The sequence below is a fragment of the Chanodichthys erythropterus genome, chromosome 12 (genome assembly GCF_024489055.1).
Source record: "Chanodichthys erythropterus isolate Z2021 chromosome 12, ASM2448905v1, whole genome shotgun sequence".
Taxonomy (NCBI): Eukaryota; Metazoa; Chordata; class Actinopteri; order Cypriniformes; family Xenocyprididae; genus Chanodichthys; species Chanodichthys erythropterus.
The window spans coordinates 3,794,902-3,812,636 of NC_090232.1; the positions used below are offsets into that span (position 1 = coordinate 3,794,902).

At 35.3% G+C, this 17,735-nt stretch overlaps 1 protein-coding gene across 3 annotated transcripts in view; it reads right to left on the minus strand.

Annotated features, from left to right (window-relative positions):
* Window positions 1-17,735, minus strand: part of LOC137032937 (receptor tyrosine-protein kinase erbB-4-like) — a 231,435-nt gene that overhangs the window by 84,983 nt on the left and 128,717 nt on the right. For all 3 annotated transcript variants that reach the window (XM_067404966.1, XM_067404965.1, XM_067404967.1), the window contains one exon: window positions 6,344-6,495. In XM_067404966.1, coding sequence (XP_067261067.1) covers window positions 6,344-6,495 — 152 coding nt within the window. The remainder of the gene's footprint in view (window positions 1-6,343; window positions 6,496-17,735) is intronic.

The following is a 17,735-nucleotide window of genomic DNA, read 5'->3' on the forward strand; positions in this document are numbered from 1 at the left end:
TGGAAAAAACATACGGAGACCAGCAGCGTTCATTTTTGCCCTGACAGCCGTAAGACCATCCAAACTCTGTGAGTGTGTGTTAGTTAGAAATCAGGAATGATGAGAACACTGTGCTTGGTACATTTTTTTAAATCTTCAAGTCAAACTTGGTTCTTCAGCCGACAAAGTCTGACTAGTGAACTTCCCATAATGTTCACACATTAGGTCTGTAGGAGGAGAGTAGAGTCTTTGTGGCTGTTTGAACACATTCGACCACATGAGCTACGAAAGCAATCTGGTCAAATACATTTTCGACTACCTCTAGAAATGGCCAAGCCACAACGCTTTAGACCCTGTTTACACCTGTATTTAGTGTCGTCCACTTGTGATGAGATCGACCAAAACACATCTTAATACCAGGTGTAAACAGGGCCTTAGAGTCAACTGTAAGTAGAGTCTCTTAGTATTGTTGCTGCCTGTACAGAGGGTTCAAACGTCGGTCCCTTAAGAGGTTCCATCACTGTTTGGATGCTGTCATAGCAGACATCTGCCTATATTGGCAGTATGCAGCAAGGCAGCTTATTAAATGTTGGAACAGACCCATTGTGTCACATAAACTGGGCCATGGGACACCAGTGAACTAGGAAAGGCCACCTAAATCATGCTGTGACGGTCAGAGTTCTGCAAAGATTAACACCAAAATGTATATTTATGAAATGTATTAGAATATAGGGCTTCCATGAAGCTATTTATAGACTATGTAACTTGGCTGAGTCAGCCTGAATTACCATAGTAAAGCAGATTCACAGTTCTGGTTCATAGTCTGGAATAAAGGAGGATCTATTTGAACATCTACACTATCTGTGCACAATTATACGGTTAGTAAGCATAGTAAAATACTATAAAAAAATACTTAAAAAAACAACCCAAGCTGGGTTGAAAATGGACAAACCCAGTGGTTGGGTTAAATGTTTGTCAACCTGCTGGGTAGTTTTATTTAACTCAAATTTTGTTTAAAAATTACTATATTGCTTGCTTAAAATGAACCCAAAGTTTTTTGGAAATTAACATTTATTAATACGTTTAATGAATAACAATTAAATAATACATATTTATTACATTGCTTATTAATAAATGTTCATCATTTGATTATTATGTGTCAGATTTTTAATTTCCAACCTATATCGGGTTCATTTTAAGCCAGCCATATAGTAATTTTTAAACAATAGTGGAGTTAAATAAAACTACCCAGCAGGTTGGGCAAACATTTAACCCAACCACTGGGTTTTTTCTATTTTCAACCCAACTTGGGTTGTTTTTAACCCAGCATGTTTTAGAGTGTAGCATGAGGAAAAGTTAAATGCTAAACATCGTACAATATAATAGGTGTTAATTCTTGTAAAATTAATCACCTGTGATTTTTAAATCAGCAAACGATGAACAAACATACAAAATCTTGCATGCGTCTTTGAACAATTAGTATATATAATGATCAAAACATGAATACAGCTCAGACTATTGCTGTGGTGATGAGTTAGTGAAGTACAAGCCTTAACAAATGACTCACTTAAATCTGGCAGTAACACTCGGCCCTGCACTGAACCTGCCTCAACCTCTCACAGTGACAGAGTGATAATGAGGCAGAGCTGTTAGCCCATCACACTGATTAATACTTCCTCCAACAGACCTGCTCTCACTCTGGACAGTATATCACAGAAAAACCTTCTTCTACATTTTATTTTAGTGTGAAAATGCAGGCTGTCTAAAACCAAAGAGCAGAAATCCAGGAGTCGAGTGGCTTTTTGTCTCTCTCAGCAGCAAAATTACAGGCTCCGTTTAAATTCTCTTGTGAACGTGCAAGTGGCCCTTACGCTGAATCATACAGAAAGCTGGAGATAGGAGGGGATGCAGAAAACATAAATAGATGTGTTGAAAATTGAGACCACATGAAAATGCATTCCTGCATGGAGCCATCAACACCGAGAGGATGGCTTTGATTCCAACGAATTGGCAAAATATATACCTTGAATGCAATGGATACTTTGGGTAAAAGCATCTGCCATATGCATAAATCGCTTCTTTCCCTAACACAGTTTTCCTTACTTTATGTCGTTTCCTGTTGATGCAGGAAGTTTGAATGGGGCATGAAGGGACCTTCTTTTAAAATAGCCTGATTTGCAACATGTTGTTAGTCAGAGACATTGGAGAACATTTCAATCTAGAGAACATTCGTTTGGACAAAAACTCTGATTGGTTTGATTTCCCAGACTACACTCTAAAAACTGTTGTGTTAAAAACAACCCAAGTTGCATTGAAAATGGACTAACACAGCAATTGGGTTGTTTCAACCCAGTGGTTGGGTTAAATGTTTTCTCAACCTGCTAGGTAGTTTTATTTAACTAAAATGTTGTTTTAAAAATACTGTATTGCTTGTTTAAAATGAACCCAAAGTTGGAAATTAGCATTTATTAATGTTTACCTTTTAAATATTAATGTTGCCTCTAGTAATTATGTGTCCGATTTTTAATTCCACTTTTTAAGTTCATTTAAAGAATTAAGCAATGAAAATGGTTTGGAAATGTGGCTACTGATTCTATGATGTTCTTAAAAGCAGAAATTGGTCATTTGAGTTCAAACTATGAAATTTAACAGGCTAACAGAAAAAAAAGTTAATAAAACGGCATCAAAAAATATTGAAGATTGAACTATGGAAGCTGAATTTAAGTCCTGAATATAAAATTGCACACCTTTGTGAAAACCAGAGAACAGAACAATCACCTCTTTATATTAATGAGTTTGATTAATGACCAACATCTGTCCTGCCTACAATCTGTAAGGCAGATTTGATTTCAGAGGATTTTAAATTAAGTAAAAGTATTGAATCTTAAAGAAAAAGCAAAAAACGAATACATTAAAGTCAACATGAAATGGGTGTTTGCAATCCATTTTTAATTTGATATATTTCTATGTAAAGCAGGATATTCAATTTAATTCATGTGGCTGAGAAGGCTTGGTGACGTCAGCCAAATGAAAAGCAATTGATGAGAAACACTTTCTTCTTTGTGCACAGATTAATCATATAAAACAAGACCAGGAATGTGTATTAAGAAAGTAAACAGGGTGCATTTTTATGTAATGTTGACTTTAAATGTGTCTAATATAAGCAAGACAACAGAAATTGATGCAGACAGTATATAGCAATTCTGATGCAGAACTGCTATATGCTCACAAGAATATGTTTCATTACTCTTATTTCATGTATCCTATAAAATATTTTATTACATATTTATGACCATCTCCACAGAAACTTTATTTTCAAACAAATTATGATGATTGTGTTGACACAACGGGAAGGAAATACCTATAAAAAGAAAATGTTATACTACAGATCTCTCGGTTTAACATTCTAACCACACACAAGCAACCCTGATTTATATCTGACTCTGCATTGCAATTATCAGCAAATCTAATTTAATTTCATATTTCAACAGTTTTTGGGCAGTGATTCTACAAATCGGGAAGACTTTGATCCAATAAGTGAAACTAAAATTAAATTAATTCGTATTGTCAAGACACTCTTTAACAGATCCATTTCACTGCAAGGGCAAAACTGCATGGGAGAATATTTCAAGATGAGAGCAATTACAAATATATGGACATTCAAATGGTTCATGTCAGAGCTGTACAATAAGGACTGCCCGATGGCCCGAGTCCAGTGTGAACGACGCTCGGGACAGTTGACGGAATTGTCACTCGGCCAATCGGGCCAGTGCTGCATCATCACGAAAGTATATATTGCACGTGTTTTTAAGCCTTGCCAATTTAAATATTCAAGCGCAAGAAGATGCAAAATATAACTTAATATGGTACTCACACTCTGTTTGAAAAGTGTTGTGTGCGTAACACACATCCTCACGCCCAAAAAAAAGCTGCTTCTCAGACAGCGCGCAAATACTAAATTGAGTTCTCTTTCGCGTCTTCTTGCTCTTGAATGGACATATTCACACAAAATTATGTCAAAATGCCCGTATTGGCGAGTTTCCTAATAAGCATAGTTTGTTATGTCTTAAGTGAATGTAAGCAGTTGAGAAATAAAATGCAAGTGTATCAGTATATTAGATCCGTGCATTCACTCTTAAAGTGACAGCAGCCTAATAAACATGCTGCCTCTGTTTTTAATGTTAATCAAACAACAAAAGACAAAGAACAATCACTCACTGCTCTTGACTGAATAACTTTTGTATCTTTAATAAGGATTCATCTATATTTAATTTATACAGTGAAGACTATTCAGTGTTATTTCTCATTTGTCTTATGTGACCATGAACACTAGAAGGACTAATGCGGTATAAACATGTGAAACTAATATGTAACTAGCAATTCCAGTTCCCAATCCTCTGAGACTGTGGAGCAGTAGATTGCTGTATGTTTGCGATACTGATATTCTTTTAAGACAATCTCAGCCTTCTCACTACTGCCCGAAACGACTTCACTCTTCACAAGGACCATAGAGACTGGAGCGAATGACCCGTGTAAGAGAACAAGAGCCAGCCAGAACAACTCAAGCATTATTACACTGGAGTACAGCCCCACTGTGCTGAAAATCCTGCGTGGTCTGCAAAAGACTACAACATCAACCCACAAGGTTTACATTTTTCACATATTTCAGTTGCAGACAAAGGCGATAATCTGTCTCTGCTGTGCTTACTTGGACACTGAGCTTGATGTTCCCACTCAGCTGGCATGTAACAATCAGATGGCCTGATTAGACTTTAATGAGCTGTCAATCAAAGCCTCTAACATCATCACGGGGTCCTGACGGTGGACGGGCTTTGGTGACACAACAGGCTCATAAAAAGGTGCTGACTGTCATATACAGTAGTGGACAATAGGCTGTATATAGAGAATAGTTCATTTAAATTGTAATAATATTTCACAATATTAATAAATAACTTTTGAACGGTAGTACCTTTAAATCTAGAGAATGCCACCAATTGTAAAGCAAGTAAATTATCTTAACAACATATGAGAAAAACTATAAGGCAATAAGTGAAAAAGTACATTGAATATTATATATTATTTAACTTTTGGTAGAGATTGTGTTAGACTGCATCTGAATATATCTTACTATTCTCAAAACTACTTGGCGGAAACAAAAATTTTACCCAACTTTACTTCCTTAAAACTTTAATTTCTTTCCATCCTCTTTTCCACTGATGATAAAGATACAGAAACTTGAGAGGGTTTTGATTAATTTCCACCATCCCTGATCACTACGCTACATTACTTGTCAGACAATCAAAGGAAATGCAGACTTCAGCCCCTATTCTCTGCAGGTCCCAAAATTACCCTGATATGTATGATGTACCCTGTGTAAGAGTACATCAACTATAACATTTCTACTAAAAATGTCAGCCTAACTTTTTTTTTTTTTTTTTTTCTTCATTTTAATTTAGATTATTTTAAGATATTAATAATAATTTATTAAGTTAAGACTGAGTCATCCTGAGTTTTTTTTAATAAAAACATGATAAATAATAATATATTTTATTTAAAAAAACAAAAAAAACAAACAAACACTACTAAAACAGATAGTCATAACTTTTCATGAAAAAAGTTTTTTTTTTTTTTTTTTAAGTAAAGAGGTACCTGAAACATACACAATACAGGCCTCTATGGACAACAAGGGAAATCGAAGTTTGTTCATAAGTTCGAAACAGCTTGCCGAAGCAAACTCTCTGGAAAAGTTTACTCCAGCTGGTAAACACCTTCAGCCCTTGCCGATTACATGGTTTTCAGGTGTACTCTGAGGCTCTGCCTTCATTCATTTCTTCTGTTCAGTAAGTCAAGGTCGGACAGCCGCGAGAAACATGAACACACCAGAGATGTGATTTACAGTAGAAAATGAAGTTGTGATTCTAATTGAAAGGGACACTGACACTGTTTCTTCATGTTTAATACAAAGTTCTGTCATGAAACTCTAGATGGCACAGGCTTAACTCAACCTGCTTGCAATCACATCATTCTCTATACGACACTGCTGATTAGTTCCTGCTGTGTCAGTAGCCAATGAGCTCGCTGCTCAACCTTCAAATACTTAGTCAGCATTTGCTGTAACATTTGCGACCACTTACAGAAACCCTTCACCTTCCCCAGCTCCACCTGTGGGTAATTCATGTATACTATATTGTACAGCAGCAGCATGTCTTACTTGCTCACAGCAGTGTGTTGTGTTTGTATTGGCAGTAGAAAGTCCTGTACCTGCAGCAGCACTGTGACACAAATCTATAATTTACCCATTGGTGAGTCCTTCATCAAGCCCTTCCTTGACTGTGCCTATAATGACAGTTAATGATAATCTTACCTTGAGGAAAGACAGGTTACGGTTTCGTTCAATACTGGTGATCTCCAGATTACCCATGACCACCTCACAGTTCTCGTAGAACTGGCGAAGAGTTCTGTACTGCTGGTCCAAATCAGAGAGCGTGCTGAGCTTGTTATCAGTGCCAGGACACACTGTAGAGGAGAAAAAGAGAGACAGAGAGAGAGAGAGAAATAAGAGATGAAATAAGATTTGAATAACTGCAGCCAGTGGTGGACAGTAACAAAGTATTTTTACTACAATACTGTACTTAAGTATAGTTTTATTTAACTCAACTATTGTTTAAAATGACTGTATTTCTTGCTTAAAATAAACCAAAATGTGTTGGAAATTAACATTATTAAAGGTGCCATCGAATTGAAAATTGAATTTATCTTGGCATAGTTGAATAACAAGAGTTCAGTAAATGGAAATGACATACAGTGAGTCTCAAACTCCATTGTTTCCTCCTTCTTATTTAAATCTCATTTGTTTAAAAGACCTCCGAAGAACAGGCGAATCTCAACAAAACACTGACTGTTACGTAACAGTTGGGATCATTAATATGTACACCCCCAATATTTGCATATGCCAGCCCATGATCGAGGCATTAGACAAGGGCAGGCAGTATTAACGTCTGGATCTGTGCACAGCTGAATCATCAGACGTAAGCAAGCAAGAACAACAGCGAAAAATGGCAGATGGAGCAATAATAACTGACATGATCCATGATATCATGATATTTTTAGTGATATTTGTAAATTGTCTTTCTAAATGTTTCGTTAGCGTGCTGCTAATGTACTGTTAAATGTGGTTAAAGTTACCATCGTTTCTTACTGTATTCACGGAGACAAGAGCCGTCGCTATTTTCATTTTAAACACTTGCAGTCTGTATAATTCATAAACACAACTTCATTCTTTATAAATCTCTCCAACAGTGTGTAATGTTAGCTTTAGCCACGGAGCACTATCAAACTCATTCAGAATCAAATGTAAACATACAAATAAATACCATACTTACGCGATTAGACATGCTGCATGACGAACACTTTGTAAAGATCCATTTTGAGGGTTATATTAGCTGTGTAAACTTTGTTTATGCAATGATAGAGTCGAGAGCTCGGGAGGGGGCGGAGAGCACAAGCAATTAAAGGGGCCGCAGCCTGAATCGGTGCATTTCTAATTATGCCTCAAAATAGGCAGTTAAAAAAAAAAATAATAAAAAAAATCTATGGGGTATTTTGAGCTGAAACTTCACAGACACATTCAGGAGACACCTTAGACTTATATTACATCTTGTAAAAAAATGTTTAATGGCACCTTTAAATGTTTAATAAATGAACATTTATTAATACGTTTAATGAATAATAATTAAACAATAAACATTTATTAAATTGCTTATTAATAAATGTTCACCTTTGATTATTACTTTTGCCTCTAGTAAAGTCTGATTTTTAATTTCCAACCTATATTGGGTTAATTTTAAGCCAGAAATATAGTAATTTTTAAATAATAGTTGAGTTAAATAAAAATACCCAGCATGTAGGTCAAACATTTAACCATTCAATCGCTGGGTTAAAACAACCCAATCACTGGGTTTGTCCATTTTCAAACCAACATGAGTTGTTTTTAGCCCAGCATTTTTTAGACTGTATGAAATACTTGATTGTGGACATGTCCGCATTTGTGTATCACCGTCTGAACGGGGTAGGTATTATGTAAAACTATAGACTGACTTCGTCATACTCATATTCTAGGCAGAGTATAACTTCCCGTCCAAAAAATGTTGTGGGCGGGGTTCGGGCTGGCACCCAGGCTAGTAAAACTAAACATTATGATAAAATAATATAAATGAATACCCATGCATCTTCCCCACTGCCATAGCAATTTGAAATGATATAAAACTTGTATGTTTAGCATTTCTCTTAAAATGTTAGCACATTTTATGTTTTTATATTGTATGTTTATAATTCTCAACACACATTTACCTGATTTGTATATATTATATTTGTTATTTTCACTTGTTTGCACACTTGAGTTAATTATGAGTAATAGCTAGTTATCAGTGATGACAAGTTTTGGTAATAAAATAAAATGCACATATTCAATACATCTTAAATCAATACATATTAATTGTCTGCATAATCTTCCTTATTGACTAGTGCTGGCTACTTAATTCATAATAATTCATAATGAAGTCAGACGGAGCTTTAACTTATTTAAGCTCTATCTCTGCGTGTAATACAGTACTTTTTACTTTTAATATAGACATTTAACAAAAAAAGTACTTTTGTACTTTTACTCAAGTAAAATCGAAAAGGAGCACTACATATTTTTATCAGTAGTTTTACTAAAATACTTGATTTGTGTACTTCATCCACCACTGTCTGCAGCTATGAAAGACAATAAAAATTAGGTGGGTGGGTGAGAAAAAAAAAACACAAAAACAAAACAAAAAAACTTGGAATCTTTCCAAAGCAGCGTTAGCTTCTCTAAACAATGTGCGCAGTGTCCTCAGGACACAATCATAAATCTCTTTCTCCATATGGACGCTCCAGCATCGCACATATTGTGTGAAATGACACAGGTCATTACTTTAAGAAAGTAATTAGCCAAATTAGTGAGCGAAGGTTCATGTGCGTTTACGCTTCCACTGACCTGCTTTTGCAACACTAAACATCTGCCATCCACAACAACCAGATAAAAGAGACATTTTACGCTTTTCAATTAGAAAGCCTGTGTGCCTGGCAACAGTGTTAACGTCAGCTTCTCTTTTCATTTATTTTTTTTGCCCAAATGAACAGCGAGGGTTCTGTTCGGCAGGTTTTAATGAAGTAATTGATGAGTGATTGTTTCACTGATCCCAGAGACTAATCCTTGTGTGGAATCTCAGAGATGCCAGACTCTATTCAGGCATATCAAAAACTCTTCTGGCTTTGTTTCAGGTTGGAGTAACTCAGTAACGTTCTCTCGTAGGATAAACTGATGGGGTATTTATGCACCTTTTTTGCAATGCATGATACAACAGACTTCACATGCTTTGGATGATGCAAAAACAATGTTTTAACCACATTGTACTACACTTATTATCATATGAATAGTGTGACTTTTTGTGCCATTATTTGTTCTCTGAGTCTATGGGGAACTGTATTATAAAACTTTATGTCTAAAGACAACTTGTTTTCACACATCATTTAACTTCCACAACAAGGTATTCCCAAGTAAAGCAGAATATACATTAGAAAATAAAATAGTGCATGACTTGTATAATACAGTAGTGAAAATGTCCACATTTAATGAAATATTAAAAAGCATATATTTCCTTTAGAGTAACACAAACTGATGAAATGTGGACAGTTAGACCAAGGGCATTTTGATTTCAATTTTTGGATGCATTATCATCAACTGTTTACAACATTCTTTAAAATATCTTCTTTTGTGTTCAACAGAAGAAATAAGCTCATACAGGTTCAGAACAACTTTAGGGTGAGTATGCGATGACGACCTTTTCAGTTTTGGGTGAACTATCCCTTTAACTGTGGTAGCTACTGTTTTGAGATGTCTGGTGTATGTATCTAAGCCCTGTGGAGAACCAGTGGAAAAATATTGTTTTTGAGTTTGTGTTTGTGTGTGTGCTATAAGCGATGATTTCCAGGGACAGTGATGAGTCTTGGCTGAAGGAGCTGTGAGGGCTAACAGGCACAGGAACAGACAGGCCCCTTTAACCCTGGCAGAGGTGTCAGACTTGACATGCAATTAAATACACCTATTTCCACCCATCAAACACCTTCCTGGGTCCAGCCTGAACCATCTGCTACATCAGCTGGCCCATGACTGCCAGCACAAAGAGGATTGTTGTAAATGTGTGTGAGTAGAAAGTACATATCCAATGATTCATGTGAAAATGTGTGCCTGTATGAAACACATGGCCATTAGTTTCCTTTGGCAGGGAATACTCACTGTCACTTCTGTTAATGAATATCAAAGCAAGTCTCTCTTAAAGGGTTAGTTCAGCCAAAAATTAAAATTCTGTCATTAATTACTCACCTTCATGTCGTTCCATAACCATAAGACCTTCGTTTATCTACAGAACACTAATTAAGATATTTTTAATGAAATCTGATGGCTCAGTGAGGCCTCCATTGATGGCAAGAAAATTAACACTTTCAAATGCTCAGAAAGCTACTAAAGACATATTCAAAACAGTCATGTGACTACAGTGGTTCAACCTTAATGTTATGAAGTGATGAGAATACTTTTTGTGCAAAAAAACAAAATAACGACTTTATTCAACAATATCTAGTGTTGGGTGATTTCAAAACACTGCTTCATGAAGCTTCAAAGCTTTGCGAATCTTTAGTTTCGAATCAGTGGTTCAGAGTATATATACACTCTAAAAAATGCTGGGTTAAAAATAACCCAAGCTGGGTAAAATATGGACAAACCCAGCAGGTTGGGTTAAAAGGCACCTATTATGTCTTCTTTCACAAGATGTAATATAAGTCTCTGGTCTGGTCAAATTTCAGCTTAAAATACCCCACAAATTTGTCCCTATTTGGGGGTGAGCAAAAACATGCATTTTACTATATTACTATATTGCTAGCTAAAAAAATAAATCCAAAATTGGTTGAAAAAAATGGCTGGGTGAAAACAACCCAATCCCTGGTATATCATATATATATATATATATATATATATATAATATATATATATATATATATATATATATATATATATATATATATATAATATATATATATAGAAACTGTAGTTTGACAAGCTACAAGCTACTCATAAATTAAAGTAGTTAAACTACTGTCAAGCTACCCTTTTGAAAAAGTAGTTAGCTACACTACGTTACTAACAAAAAGTAGCTAGCTACATTGAAACTACTTTATTTATTTATTTATTTCACCTTTTTATTTATATTATTCACCTGTATGTGCTTGAAGTCTTCGACACAGACAGCATTTTAATCATGTTTATAAATTAAGCGTAACCTTTACTAATCGAAGCTGCAAGATGCGTTATATAACAAGAGATGGCGGTAATGCACGATTTTAGTTCGTGATCTGAAGACGCTGTGCTGCTTCCTGAATGAGCTCGTCAGAACGCAAAGCGGAAAGTAGCTTGTGGCTTTTGGTCGCGTTACACCGATACTTGCTGGAAAATGTAGGTAACTACTGGAAAAGCTACTCTGTTTTAAAAGTAGCTGAACTACATACAAGCTACTGAAAAATGTAGTTAAACTAGTAGCGCCGCTACATGTAGTTAACTACTCCCCAACACTGTAAATTATTTAATATGAATTCATATAAGTAACAAATTATGTTGATAGTAATAACAAAGATCAACTGAATGCAAGTCAGTTAGTTTACTTGCTCAAAAACTTGCTCAAACAATGGGAAGGAATATGAACAATTATCTTTAAAGGCTGATCAATAAGTCAATATTTGTGGTGTGGTTATAGCTTCATGTGGCCACTGGGCAGGTGGTGATGCTGTAAGTCAAGGAAATAGTAATAAGGAGTAATTGAACCCTGGAGGGGAACTTTAGATGAACAAGTGGTAAATAAATGGAACATTCCTAAAATGGACCCTGCTATTTTAAGACATTCCACAATAAAAAACAAAACAAAACAAAACAAAACAAAACAAAACAAAACAAAACAAAACAAAACAAAACAAAACAAAACAAAACAAAACAAAACAAAACAAAACAAAACAAAACAAAACAAAAAAACACTAAGATGTAATGAGAAAGAAACAAGAACAAACATGTTAAACAAATCAATTCATGACAGTTGTCACTTAATTTGTATTATCAGAGAGTAAAAATTATTTTGATGTTACAATATTGTAGTTAACACAACACACACACACGGGCATGTCTGTCCCACTGACTCCTGGAATTCCTGCATGGACCACTGCCAAGAGAAAAAATATGAAAGCAGCCTACTGCTGAGCTACTCATGGAGGCTTTATTCATGGCAGGACTAATTTACTTCACAGAAAGCAGATTGGCGGGCAAACGAGGACACCTTTTCTTTCTTTCTTTCTTTATTTTATAATAATTACAATAATGACATTGTTGGACCACGGAGATCAGGACCACAGGGGAAAAACACTACTTTCTGGTGAATCCATCTTAAAGGCACAAATGAAAGATTTTTGGACTAAAATATCCAAAAACTACTAGAACAATGTTATATATTTTGTTGACTTGTGTACTTACATTATCCCAAAATATTTCCAAAAATGTTTAAAATTTTAACCAGGACATGGACCATGTCCGTGCATCGCCTATCAATGACATCATACTTGTCATGATTACCAGTTGGAGTGTCCTGGTTAGCCACCAGAGGGCACTCCACCCCGGACATTGTCTCACCATTTTGGACTCCATTTCCCATAACACTTTGTCCCGGACTCATCATCATGTCTTCATTGCACTCAGCAGTTTATGTCCGAAACTCGATGGAATAGTCAGAGACGGGTCTGTTCTCCTGACGCAGATCGGCCAGCATACGCGCCGCTTCGCATCTCATCTCTTCAGACAATGTCTGGGGTGGAGTGCCCTCTGGTGGCTAACCAGGACACTCCAACTGGTGATCATGACAGTACTCATGTTATGTTTTTATTTTGCAGAAACGGCAACTTTGGCATAATAAAAGCTCTGATGCTCTTGAGACGTGTGTCACGCTTGTCTCTCATTAGCAATAACTCCAGCGGCCTCGTTCCGCTCCAACAGCTTTCAGCCACACCTTGCTTCATACTACAGTAATGTTAATAAATCTGTCCCTGAATATGATTTCTGCCCGAGAATTGTTGGATTCTTTTCCACCGTCTTTAGACATGAAGACAACACCTTCTATGAATCCGCGAAATCAAGCTACGGCTTTATATTGAATAAGTGACCTCTAGTGACAAAAATTACATATTGTGCCTTTAAAGGGGTCATATTATGCCCTTTCACGAAGTCTTGATTTTGTTTTTGGTGTGTACTAGAATTGGTTTTCATGCTTGACTGTTCAAAAACACATTATGTTTCACATATTTTATATTATTGCAGTACCTCTCTTCCCAGTCCGTCTCAAACTCACTGTTTAATTCCTGTTTCAATTAAGCTCCTCCTTCCAAAATATGAAATATGCTCTGATTGGTTGGCTGGCCCACTGTGTTGTGATTGGCGATCTACTAAGAGTATGTTCTAGAAATGCCACGCCCCTTATCATAGCACAAGTCTGCTCAGGTGTAAATATTAACAATGCCATTCATTTTGCCCTACTGATTCAAACCTGATTCAGACCCTGAGAATGTTACAACATTGTGACATTGATGGTGACATTGTGACTTTGAATGATCTGGAAAAAGTGCATTGTAGTCCTAATAAGCCTTTTGTTGTAGTTCTTAAAAAGTGTTTTCTGTTAAAAAGAAAATCTTCCCTTGGAGTGAACTTTGAGCTTTCTAACCTTGCAGACCTTTTTTTATGATCACACACTAATTAAAGTTGAAAAAGTGAAAACGCATAATAGGACCCCTTTAATATGAACATGAATGGCAAACAAGCATATATGCTCAGGGTGAGACATAGAAACTCAAGATGCAAAAACATCCATCAAGTTGACAATCATGGTTGAGAAAAGAAACAAGTTTGTGTAGTTTGTCTTGTGGTGGGCAGCACCTATACAGACACTTTTAAGAGTTGTTTTGTTTCCAAACTATGTTCACAATAAGTCCTAAAAAGTTTTTGTTTGTTTGTTACCACAGTATTCATATGTAGCTGTCTAAAACTGGAATCCAAAAACCTGTTATTTCTCCTATTTCCCTTTTTATCATAACTTTTAGCACTGCATACCATCAAAAACGCAAATCTATCTATCTATCTATTACGGAAGAGGATAAGGGCCAAGCAATAATAAAAAAAAAAAAAACATCTCGAGATTAAAGTTGTTAAATTTCGAGAAAAAAGTAGAAATAAAGTGTTGAGAATAAACTCATTAAATTACGAGAAAGAAAATCGTTAAATTTCATGAAAAAAAGTAGAAATAAAGTGTTGAGAATAAACTTATTAAATTACGAGAAAAACTCGTTAAATTTCGAGAAACGTTGAGATAAAATGTTGAGAAAAAAGTCATTATATTATGAGAAAAAAGTTAGATTATGAGAACAAATTCGTTAAATTATGAGAAAAAAAGTTGTTTAATTTTGAGAAAAAAAGTCGAGATAAAATGTTGTAAGTTAACAAATTGTTCTCGTAATTTTACGACTTTTTTCTCGTAATTTAATGACATTTTTCTCATAATTTAACAAATTTGTTCTCGTAATTTAACAACTTTTTTCTCGTAATTTAACGAGTTTATTCTCAACATTTTATTTAGACTTTTTTCTCAAAATTTAACGACTTTTTTCTCAAAATTTAACAACTTTAATCTCGAGATGGTTTTATTTTTTTTTATTATTGCTTGGCCTTAATCCTCTTCCGTAATCTATTTATCTATCTATATAATTATATATTGTCCAGATAAATTCCAGATATTTCTAGGTTTTCTCTTAACTCAAAACACAGTATTACCATAGTACTTGTTTTGTAAGAGTAACATTTTGGTTTATCAAATATCGGACAACACAGCCTGGTATCATTGTTAATACATAGTTATTAATACGTAACTTTAAAAGACACAAAACATACATTTTTGAACATTTTGAAAGGTGCTAAATCGTACAATACTGACGTAATTATGGCACCAAAACGTAAAAATACTTACGTTTCTACAGCGAATAAAACGTAAAATATTTACAAATCTTTCATGTCATAAAAATATATATTTTTTCCCTTTTTATCATTTTTTACATAAAGGTAAGATCCCTAAACCCCACCCTGAACCTAAACCTACCCATTTTATACAGAATGTTAAAAGAATAAAACATAATGGACAGAAATGTGCAAGAAAATGACAAGTTTAGTAAAAATATAACATTAAAACGATATTTTGAGCCACTAATCCTACACCTACCCTTAAAGCTACCAAAAACCCTTTCTTAAAACTATGTACTGTTATAAATAAATGAATAACAGACAAACAAGCGTAATCACAATCATTTATTTTTTGCAAAAATGTCAAAAGTGGTACCAAAAGTAGTTCTAATGATGATGAGTTCTAGTCCTCTCAGTTAGTAATAGTTTTTATAGGGTAACAGTTACAGAGCAGAATTTAATTTATTAATCTGTGAGATTATGAATCTGTTTTCTCTCCGTGAAGGTGCGCACTCATTTCAAATGTCAATCCAGTGAAACACGGCTTGTCTCAATCTGTGACGAAGCAGGTGAGAACCAATGAGCATTTGATATTAGTGCCGTAAACCATGTCGTAATGCTTCTCGAGGGTGGCGCTACTTTCAAATTTGAATCATAACGAGCGCGAGCTTTGACTGTGATGGTTGCTGCTGCTGAGAATCAAGATGAAGATTGCCGGATAAAGGGCTGAATTTGGATCTGTTCCTTGCAAACATATGGATTCTAAAGATATGGAGTACAGTTAACAAATAAAATGGATGTGATTTGTGAATTTATGTTGTGCTTTGGTGTATCTTATGATTGTATTGTCAGTCGCTGCATAGGAGAAAATCGCACAGCAAACAAACTAAATATTACAAAATGGGTAAACAATTACAGAAATTGTATTCATTTTAAGGTTTCAAAGTGTAGTCTCGTTTAACATTATGTAATCCCCTGAAACGAGTTTGCAGCATGAACAGAAATGTTATTTCATATTAAGTAGGTGAGTAAACTGCTTTCAATAAATTCAACTAAAAACAAGTATTGATATGACAATTGAATACAACAGATTTAAATCATTAAAGCCACGATTTTAATATTGATACATGGGAATTCATATACATTCACACTTTACGTTAGATGATTTACATTTTTATTGCTGTTAATACAAGTATTTGTACATTTTAGTGCTATAAATATGTAAATGTTCTGACAGCGGCAGTGATGTCTAGCACTCATTGAAGTATAAGCGCGAGACATCACTGCTGCTGTCAGAGCGCGATCAGACCTCACGAATCGAGTGCTGAATGCAGTTGGACATAGTGGTGTATTAGAGGTAAAAAATTATATAAATACTGTTCGGTTTCTCACACAAACCGATCGTTTCATGTCTTAGGACATCAATGTGTCGTCACGACCCACAGGGTTTAATTTGGATGTGTCTGTGCATATATTTTGACTCTTATAAATTGTGTTTCCAATGACACGCATTATAAGACTGAGACGGCAACGGTTCGAGTTGAAAATCATCATTTGTGTTCTGCTGAAGAAACAAAGTCACCTACATCTTGGATGCACTGGGAGTAAGCAGATAAACATAAAATTTTCATTTTTGGGTGAACTATCCCTTTAACGTAAAAATACACACGTATTCTCATGAGATCATGTTGGACAACAAGCTAAAATGTCTAAATTTCCTTTCTTGCTAAAACACAATTTAGCAATTTATTTAGTCATATAAAATACATAACAGGCCCAAATATGTCTTCATTTCCACAATGTACAGTGACACAATGTTCTCTGTGCTGCTGTGAATCACTGTCGTCTTTCTAATATAAAATCCTTTTCATCAAACTGATTAGCCGGTTCTTTTGGATTTCTCAGTGGGCAGCGAGGCATCACCTGCTGGTGAGACACATGTGGAAGTGATTTGTATTAAGCAGACAGAGGATTTAATGACTCGTCCCAGCCAATTTTCTGCTGCCGTACTCTCCTTATAACCCTGAAAAGAGTTTTGCACTTAATGTAGAAGGAACAGCTCATGACGCCTGATCCTGTAGACGGGATACAGATAAACAGCTTGACAGAACATATGCTGATACTCTTGACTGATGCTGATGCATGTTAAACTTGATCTGACAACCACTATCGGAAATAGTATCATAGAAGCAATGCTAGTAACTCTACACTATTTAAATGAATATGCTGAGATCTTTACAATTTAAAGGAGACTTATCATGAAAATCAGACTTTTTCATGTGTTTATTTGCTATAATCAGGTCCCTGGTGCATCTACCAACCCAGTAACATGAGACAGGACAACCAATAACTTTGTTTTGGTAAGACTTTCTCTCCAAGCATGTGGAAAAACGAGTGACATTGGAAGGGGATCTTATTATAATATCACCACCATTACTGCCATTTTGTTTTCGCAAGCAACAGTGTACCAGTTCTAACAGCAGCTCATTTGCATTTAAAGGGACACACACAAACGGTGTGTTTTTGCTCACACCCAAATAGAGGCAAATTTGACAAGCTATAATAAATGATCTGTGGGGTATTTTGAGCTGAAACTTCACAGACACATTCTGGAGACACCAGAGACTTGTATTACATC